Genomic DNA, 9,845 nt, shown 5'->3' on the forward strand with positions numbered 1-9,845 from the left:
TGTCACGTATTCAATCATTCTTTAGGTGGGAGAACCACCCCACTGAAAAATTTGTCTTTGTGCAGAAATGCCATTTCTAATTACCTCCTTAGAGGAGATTGCTCAATATATGGAAATGTTTTGGGGACTAGAAACAACCAAAAGGGACTGTGGACATAGTTGGTGGTGTCTGCCTCGCATGCAATCCCAGCCCTCTGGAGGACATGGTAGGAGGGTCACAAGTTAACAGTGGTCTTCTGCTTACATAGGGAGTTAGAGGCCAGCCTGGAATACATGAGATTCCGTCTCCAAAACAAAACCTTAATGACTTATTGACCTGACCTTAGTTTCAATAAAAACTAAATTCTTCTTTTTATATTTTTATTTTGTGTATGAGTGTTTTGCCTCCATGCATATGTTTACCACATGTGTGCCTGGTGCCTGTGGAGGTCAAGACAGAGCATCAGATCCCCTGGAGCCACCATGTGGGAGCTGGGAATTGAACTCAGGTCCTCGGCAAAAGCAGTCAGTGCTCTTGACCACTGAGCCATCTCTCTACCCCTGAAAACTAAATTCTTTTTTGTTTTTTGGTTTGTTTTGTTTTTCAAGACAGGGTTTCTCTGTGTAGTTTTGGTGCCTGTCCTGGAACTCACTCTGTAGCCCAGACTGGCCTCGAACTCAAAGAGATCTGCCTGGCTTCTGCCTCCCAAGTGCTGGGGTTAAAGGCACGCCCACCACCTGGCAAAAACTAAAACTAAATTCTTATTCAAAGATACTTTACTGTCTATTTGTGATCACAATGTTCTTTTCTGTTTTTTGTTTTTTTTTTCTAGCATACCTCATCGACAAGGTCAAAATCAAAGGTTATTATGCATTCAAACTGACTGAAGAGAAATCAAAGCCTAGATTTGGATTTTTCACATCTGAATTCAAAGCTAAGTCCTCTGTTGAGTTTTACAGCAAGGTGATCAGCAACAGTGGCTTCCCCTCTGAGCCCAGCAGCCCCGCATGCGGCCGGCCTCCAGCGGGCACAGAGTGCACCCTCTGCTCGTACCTCACCCAGAAGAGATCACTCATCTTCTTCGGCTGTTGCTTCATCTCCACGCTGGCTCTGCTGCTGTCAATCACCATTTTTCATCATCGAAAGAAAAGAAAATTTCGGAAAGCAAAGAACTTACAAAATATACCATTGAAGAAAGGCCAGAGCAGAGTTCTTTAGCTAAACTATCATTTCTGACATAGTTTAAAGATTCACTCCAGTTCCATATACTGGTAACTTACAATGTGAGAGACAGCCGTAACCAAGGTGATGACAATCGATGCCCTTCAGTGTGGTTCAAATCATTCCCTTAGGTATTGACAATCAGTGAATTCAGTTCTTAGGGCTGAAGGCTTCATCCTGACAGTAATCCTGGGGATGACCCCAAACATGGCTTCAGGAAGTGTGAAGCGCTGTTTCCCATCCTTTTTCTCTAGCTCTCTTCTGTAAATAGCAATCACTATTCGTGGTAAAGGAATTAATTTTAAAAAGTGAAATTTTATTGTTTTAGACTTCATAGTTTAAAACTATTTTGTTGTTGTTTTTGAACAGGGTCTGTTGTGTAGCTCTGGCTGTCCTGGAACTCACAAAGATCCACCTGCTTCACCCTTCTGAGTGCTGGGATTAATGGTGTACACCACCCCGCCCAGCTAAAACTCTTCTTTAAACTGGACAGTTAGTGACATATGCTGTCACTGCTAACAAGGTGCTCTTCTGTTTAGGTCAGATAGTCTTCAGATGGAATGTAGAAACACAACAGGATTTCAGATCATGTTTGTCCATAGGTAGTTAAAGCATAAGATCTAAAACACACCAATCTTAGCTTTTCTCAAAAAATCAAACACAAAACCCGGGCATTTCTTAAACATTCAATTTTGTGAGCTCTCTTAATGGACTTGATTGGGGGGAGGTTCAAGACGGGTGTTTTTGTGTAGCTTTTACTATCCTAGAACTTGCTCTGTAGACAAGGATGGTCTTGAACTCAGAGATCCACCTGCCTCTGCCTCCAGAGTGCTGGGACTAAAGGGGTGCCCACCATACTCAGCTTGGACTCCTGATTTTAAAAGTAGCTTTCATAACTCATTAGACAACTAGACCCACTTGTCTGTGAAGAGCAAGCTCACTTAGCCTTGCAGCATAGCAATTTCCATTTTATAATAAGCCAGACATTACCCCTGACCCCTGATTTTGAGGTGAGAAGATTTAGCATGTTAGGAAAGTTAAAAAGACACAGATTTTACTATGGGTAAAGGCCAAAGACCTTACCGTTATTTAGAGTCCTGCTCTGTCCCCTACAGCTTCATAACTTCCTTATGCACATAGGTACTGAATACAACTATGATATCTGGAACAAGTCACTGTGACTGATGAATCTAGCATGTTAGTTTGAATGAGTTAATTTTATTTTACCTTTTAAGGCTAGCACTAAGTAAATCTCAATTTGGATATTTTTGTATTTAAGGAACTACGCTTGATTACAAACACTAGGAGTGATCTGAATGTGTACCCATCCACATCCATTCTCTCAAGTCAAATGTGAATAACCATGTTACCCAGTCACTGTCAACTCTCTCCAGGAATTCAGACGTAGGAGTCCAAGAAAAGTGGCTCTTGCACAAAGAGCCTTAGTAAGAAGCCATCCTAACATGCAAGGTGATTTTAACTGTACTCCAGATCTACCTATTGTTAGATGTCAAATTTAAGACACAATTAGGATCCCACCCCCAAGAAAGTGGCTCTTCCACAAAGAGCCTTAGTAAGAAGCCATCCTAAAATGCAAGGTGATTTTAACTGTACTCCAGATCTACCTATTGTTAGATGTCAAATTTAAGACACAATTAGGATCCCACCCCCAACGGAGACAGGGTTTCTCTATCCCTGGCCATCCTGGAACTTACTCTGTAGAACAGGCTGGCCTCCTAAGTGCTGGGATTAAAGGCATGTGCCACCACCGCCTGATGCAGAATTATGATTCTTAGTAATCATCACTAATTTTCAAAGATCATAGAAACAGCACGTGCAAAAGCAGTCGAGTTGGAAACCGTAACTGAACTGGGCATGACAGTGCACACACCTTAATCCCAGCGCTCTGAGGCAAAAGTAATGAGAAATAAAGTTGCTATTGGACTAGCCAAATCTAACAATAAATCTGTGCTTCTCTACTTCTGGTTCCCACAACCACCACCAGTCCAGTCTTTGGCTTTTCCTTTTAAAAATGTGTATGGATGTTTTGCCTACGTGCATGTATGTGCTACTTGTATGCCTAGTGTCCTTGGAAGCCAGAAGAGGCATCAGATCCCTGCAACTGGAGGTACAGATGGATGTGAGTCAACATGTGGGTGCTGGAACGAAACCTGGATCCTCTCTAAGAACAGCCAATGCTCATCAACACTGAGCAGCTCTTAGGTTTGTTTGTTTGTTTTTTGAGACAGGGTTTCTCTGTGTAGCTTTGCGCCTTTCCTGGAACTCGATTTGTAGACCAGGCTGGCCTCGAACTCACTAAGATCCGCCTGCCTCTACCTCCCAAGTGCTGGGATTAAAGGCGTGCACCACCACTGCCAGGCCCGCCATGTTTGGGGTTTTTTGAGACAGGTTCTGACTGGATAGCCTTGGCTGGCCTGGAATTCACTACACAGATCAGGCTGACCTTGAACTCCCCTGCCTATCTCCTTAGTAGTTCCTAAGTAGATCTTGAAACAATCTTTTTCTCTCCTTTGAGAACTGTGCACAGTAACACCCATTGCAGTTGGCTGGACAGCTGTATTGTTAGCCACATAGAAAGGCTAGGAATCACTTGTTTTTTGGGGGGGGAAAAACCTTCCTGGAATTGAGTATTTTGCCTGCATACACGTATGGATGTGCACCTGGTACCTTTGGAGGTCAAAAAGAGTACACTAGATCTTCTAGAACTGAAGTTACAAATGGTTGTGAGCCTCCATAGTGGGTGCTAGGAATAAAACCCAACTCCTCTTCAAGAGCAATTAGTGCTCTTAACAACTGAGGTAGCCCTCCTTGGGTTTTTCACAGGAATTCACTCCAGAAAAACTTTGATTTGTTTTGTTTTTTGTTTTTTGTTTCTTTCCCGAGACAGGGTTTCTCTGTGTAGCTTTGTGCCTTTCCTGGAACTCACTTGGTAGCCCAGGCTGGCCTCGAACTCACAGAGATCCGCCTGGCTCTGCCTCCTGAGTGCTGGGATTAAAGGCGTGCGGCCCATAAGTTTCTTAAAATCATCTTATTGACCTCTTAAAATTTATAAGCTTCCATGTTAGCCTTGAAAAATGCAGCAAGCAATAGGAGTTAACGAAGAACTTGGCATCAATCCTTAATTCAAGTAATATGTTCAAGGTTTGACTGGGTGTCATTATATAGACTAGGCTGGCCTCAAACTGGCCAGTGATCCTCCTGCCTCAGCCTCAGAGCACTGGGATTAAGGTGTGCACACTATCATGCCCAGTTCAGTTACGGTTTCCAACTCCACTACAGGGATGCACCACACATCCACCTAAAACCTTTCCTCCTTAATGTGCTCCCACTAAGCTAAGCTTAGAACACGTCCTTCCCTCCCAAACTTGCCTTGCTGAGTCCCCCATATGTCAAGTTCCTAGCCCAATGCTGCCAACTTGGGTGGGGGAGTGTGTGTATGTGCAGTTACCCATTTTAAAGGATCATATGAAAACCCTTAGGTCACGATCTAGTGATAGCAAATGCATTGAGTTTCCAAGGCACAGGTTGGGAATATGGCTCAGTGGTACATAGTACTTGCCTAGCACACACATGATGCCAGGTTTGACTGCTGATAATGAGAACATTTCTAACTCAATTGAGTAGCTGCAGAAAAAGATTATGCCACATTTTACATACTCAATAAAACCCATCTTTCATTAAATCTTTAAATATTGCCTTAGCTGGTGTTTGTTTAGCCTCTGGGAAATGAGGTGAGAACCTTGTGTCTAAAGGTTTTAACCTTCAGTGCTATCAAACAACCTGGTTGACGTCAATTATTTATATTGAACAATCTGGCTGGAGGTGAATGGTGTCTGTCAAACTGGTCAAATATGTAGCTGAGGCTGGCCTTGAAGCCCTTGTCCTTCTGCAAGGTTAGGATTACAGATACATGCCACACCTACATGCAATGCTGGGGCTTTATTAATACTGGGAAAGCACTGTCAACTGAGCTACAACCTGGCCTTCTTGTGGTTGAGACAGGGTCTCACATAGCCTCAAATTCCTGACCTTTCTGCCATGGATTAAGGACAGGCCTCTACCAGTGGCCATAGCTTGTAGGATTTAGCTGGGTATGAGTTATGGCAAACCTAGCTTGGATTAAATATACTGGTTAGGCATGGTGGCACACACCTTTAATCCTAGTACCCGGGAGGTGGGTGGATCTCTGAGTTTGAGGCCACCCTGGTCCCTTTGCCTCCTGAGTGCTGGGATTAAAGGGGTGCACCACCACCACCCAGCAATTGTTAATGCGTCTCCTCCAGAGTTCAGCTCCCACAACTCCATCTAGTGGTTGACAATCACTCCCCTGTGTAATTCCAGCTCCAGGGGAACTGACACTTCTGGACACACAGGAAGCATAGTTAATTGGGCAGTTTGCACCCTAGCACTGGGGAAGACAGACACTGCCTCAAACACAAGGTGAAAGGGCAATAGGGCCCACACACCAATTCCATGTACATGCACACACACAAACGACAATTTTCTCCTGAGGCCATCAAAAGCTGGGTGTGGTGGCATTTGCCTGTGATCCTAGAAGCACTGAGTAGGTGGAGGCAAGAGGATTAGGAGTTTGAGGCCATGACAGAACTTGTCCAAGAAAGTTACTATAGGTCTGGGGGATAACCCTCAGTGTTTGCTGGGTCCACTCTTCACCAGGTGGGTAGGAAGTAATTTACACAAAACACGGGCTTACTATGTCTAGAATACTATATTCAAAGCCTGCAAACCCCAATGTTAAAAAGGAACCCCAAGTTCACTGCTTCAAGCATGTAATCCATGCTGGCCCCCAATGCCTGATCCTCCATCAACCTCAGAGCTGAATTACGGCCAAGAAAGTACTGAGGACTACCAAGACTCCACCCTGACTGTCACTTCTCAGCCCTTCCTGAGACACATCCGCACACCAAACAGTCATTATGCCTGGGCCAAAGTGCCCACTGAACATTCACCAGGATGACTGCCTGTCAGTGATACTACATCCTGTTATCTGAAGTGTCTTGTTATTCTTTTAAGCCACTTGTTTCCATGAAGAAAAAAAAAAAAATCTGTTGTGTTTCTCGAAGAGCAGTTACCTATTTGCTAACTAATCAGAAAAGATCAAGCATGCACCAAATTAATACAAGTCTTTTATTGTCCCAAAAGACACCCCAAATCGTACTTAAATGAAGAATCTTGTTTCTGGAGCAGGGTAACTGTAAAAAGAAACACAATACACATAAACTTTCATCAATATTACTGCCTAGAAAGTTCTGTTCTTTATATACAGAAGTATACCATTTATGTATATCATATCATTTATGATATACTTTACAGGCAAGTATTGATTTAATAACTTTCAGTCTAACAAGCTCCATCAACTATAAATACGTGAACCTACCTGAGGTCTTACTCATCAGCCTGCTGCACGGTTCCCTTTTCAGACACATAGATGCCATCCAAAAACTTTCTGATATCCTTGTTTTTAACTGTCGTGGCTTGCTGAATCAGAGCCGCTATAAAGGAAGAAGCAAATAAAGCCATTATTTCACCAGTCAAATTCATCTACAAGTCTAACAACTGGAGCTCAATCCCTGGAGCCTACATGATGGATGGAGACTCCTTCACTGCCCTCAGTTCTCAACTGAGTGCAGCAGCACACACCCCAATACAGACACAAAGCCAGCCACAGGCTACCCATCAACTTAGGACTGCATACCCACCACCTCGTATTCATGATACAAAGTGCAGTATACACAGAACAGATTTGGAATGACGTTTGACCTCTCAGAAGTTTTGAAACAGAAATCAGACATGCATTCAGCCTTAAGGCTTAGATAAAATTGCCAGATAACAGACATAAGCACACATACCTGAATTTGAAACAAGTTCAATATCATTTCCTTCAAGGATTAATTCATCCTTCTGGGCTTGAGAGACAGAACAAGCAACACCTAAAAGAGATGTGCATTCAACAGGATTAACACGAGACCCGTACAGAACACAATTTCATTTAAAACTACATGCCACCCATCAACTTTAGATTGGACTTCTCAACATACTGTGATTACAGATGTGAGAGACTCTTTCCCAGCACCCACAAAGTTGCTTTATCCTACAAACTACAACTTTTCAAGCTAGCAGTTACTGTAACACAGTTCTGAAATAACCTTCACCACAGCCAAACACTAGCACTCCAAGACTCAAGGAAAGAACTGTAGCAGCTGATCATTCCTGAAGGCACACACATACCTGTCCTCATCCGAACCCTGCGGATGTATTTTTCACCCAAGAAATTTCGGATTTCAACCAGAGACCCATTCTCCTGAATGACGACGTTGATGGGGAAGTGGGCATACACAGACCTCATCTTGTAGCGGAAGCCCTGAATTAAACAAATATTCAACAATCTCAGAACATATTCAGTTCAGGCTGGCCCCTTCTCCAGCTTCCCCTAGGATCACAGCTGTGCGCCACCAGGGCCAGCTCAAATTCTCTAAGGTGCTTTTGTTGTAACCTGAAAACTTAACACAACACACCCGACCTGCCATCTGTGACCTGCAACAAGTCTCATACAGCTGACGTTTACTTCAAAGGAGCAACTGTGTCTTTCGGTAGGAATATTCCTGGAGGAAGCATGTGTTTTACTATCCCATCCTGGCTTGCTTCTTTCAATGAGAGCCCAAGATCCTCATCTTTGGCACTAGATTTTATTGAATTACTAGACACACCAGAACAGACTTCAGATTAGCAAGCTAAATAAAAAGTCTGGTCCTTCAAGGAAACTATGGGAACAGGGAAGCTCGAACCAACAGGAACGGAAGAGACCTGTTACGTACAGGGTGTGTTTATGCAACAAACTCCTTCAGCATCAACTTAATCTTTGGAGAATGGATTCTGAACTAATAGTGATATCAGATATGCAGGATATCAGATATGCAGAAGTCAGACCTTTTCTATCCAGAAGTTCCACACATACCAACCAATAATCGAATCTACACTATAGCAGACTATTTAAGAAAGTAAGTTCTGAAGCATGATTGCCAGGCAAATTCCTAGGCTTGATCCATGGTACGCCCCTTTCCTACTAAACAAACAAAAAACTGCCTAACTTCTATCAGGGTCCACAGCCCATTCTGGTACTAGACATCTGTATATACAAAACACACCCAAGAAACTTCTTCCAAAGGATTTAAAAGCAGCCCAATGGGCTGGCTTACCAGCGTAACACCCTTGATCATGTTCTGAACGTGACTGCAGATGGTGCGGACGGTGGCCAGCTCCTTCCTGTTACCCCACCATTTGTCAACCCGGAGCTGTAACACAACAAGACTTCAGAACTAAATTAAGAGTTTTTAACTGGTTACCACAAGGGCATTCAAAACCACCTATGAATGACCAATAATACACTGTATGTCACAGACACGGGCTCTCACATAAGAATGATTCCCCCACCACAAAAACAAACAAAAAATCGAGCAGACATAAGGGTCACCCCAGGACTGAGACTGAAAAATACTTAAATGATAATATTTTGGAAAATTAATACTAGATACCGGGCTTTACAATATTAGGTTTGGTTTTATAATTTCCCCAAAGCAAAATTGCCTATAAGTTCGGGCACCCCATCGGTAAAGTTTTAAAAGTTAAAAGCCACTTTTTTTTTTGAACAAAGTCTCAACTGTGTAGCCCTGGCTGTCCGGGAACTCACTGGCCTCAGGTTGGCAGAGATCTGCGCCCCCGCTGCTGGGATTAAAGGCCTGCTGCACCACCACGGCGGTCTTAAGGCATCAAACCTCGTGCCCTTACAATTAAACAACCCTGCACACAAGCGACCCGAGAATCAGGAAGCAACGGGAGGAGTCCTCCTCCTCACCCTCTTCTTCTTCTTCCCGAGGAGACTCAGCTCTACGTTGATGTGATTGAAGTCCCTCCGCAGGGTTCCTCGGGGGCCCTTCACGATGACCGTGCGCCCCTTCAGAGTGATGTCCACTAGAAGAGAGAGGACGAAGCCGTGAGGCCACACAGGCCAAGGCTCAAGAGCATGCAAGAGGGGCGTCAAGGCCAAAGCCATCAGGTCCTCCCCCGCGCCCCTACCATTTTCCGGAATGTCGACCGTCTGGTTGCTGAGAATGGTCTTCATTCTGAAACACAAACACCCAGGGGTTTAAGAAGGCTGGGCCGGGGAGCGCGCTCCCACCGGACTCGGGGCAGAGCTCCGCTCCCACCGGGCACCGCCGGGTGGAAAATCCGGGGGCAAAGACACCCGAAGGGGTCCGTGCCATCGGGGGAGCCGGCCCGGCAGGGATGTTAGGCCCCGGCCCGGTGCGCCATGGCGGGAGGGGCCGCGGCCGGGAGTCCGGGCCGCAGCGTCCAGCCCGCGCCGCTGCGTCCGAGGGACGCCTGCCGTGCTCGGGGGCGGCCGGGACATGGACTCGGGGCAGCGGGCCCGGGGCCGCCGGTGTCCCCGCCGGAGAGGATGGCCTCGGATTCCCAAGGTGCACAGGCCGGGCGCCGCTCACCTCGCAGGAGACGGGGCAAAGAGAGAACGTGCTCCGTCATCACGTTCTTGTAACCCGGCGGCCCCGCCCCCCGGCGCGCGGCGTGCGGCGTCACGAGCGTGCGA

General features: G+C 45.3%; 2 protein-coding genes across 2 annotated transcripts in view; one reads left to right on the forward strand and one right to left on the reverse strand.

Annotated features, from left to right (window-relative positions):
• Klb (klotho beta) overlaps positions 1-3,202 on the forward strand; it is a 32,094-nt gene extending 28,892 nt beyond the window's left edge. Inside the window, exon 5 of the mRNA XM_006974602.2 lies at positions 813-3,202. Within this exon, the coding sequence (XP_006974664.1) occupies positions 813-1,198 (386 nt within the window). The 3' untranslated portion in view covers positions 1,199-3,202. The remainder of the gene's footprint in view (positions 1-812) is intronic.
• A 3,149-nt stretch (positions 3,203-6,351) lies between these two features.
• Positions 6,352-9,839, reverse strand: Rpl9 (ribosomal protein L9). The gene is made up of 8 exons (XM_042286027.2): positions 9,742-9,839; positions 9,317-9,363; positions 9,096-9,211; positions 8,440-8,535; positions 7,472-7,604; positions 7,093-7,173; positions 6,621-6,735; positions 6,352-6,435 (listed from the first exon to the last, which is right to left on the reverse strand). The coding sequence occupies exons 2-7, from the start codon at positions 9,360-9,362 to the stop codon at positions 6,629-6,631; spliced, it is 579 nt and encodes a 192-aa protein (XP_042141961.1). The 5' UTR covers position 9,363; positions 9,742-9,839; the 3' UTR covers positions 6,352-6,435; positions 6,621-6,628.
• Between the last annotated feature and the right edge of the window lie 6 nt (positions 9,840-9,845).

Source organism: Peromyscus maniculatus, chromosome 10 (genome assembly GCF_049852395.1).
Source record: "Peromyscus maniculatus bairdii isolate BWxNUB_F1_BW_parent chromosome 10, HU_Pman_BW_mat_3.1, whole genome shotgun sequence".
In the NCBI taxonomy this organism is placed as follows: Eukaryota; Metazoa; Chordata; class Mammalia; order Rodentia; family Cricetidae; genus Peromyscus; species Peromyscus maniculatus.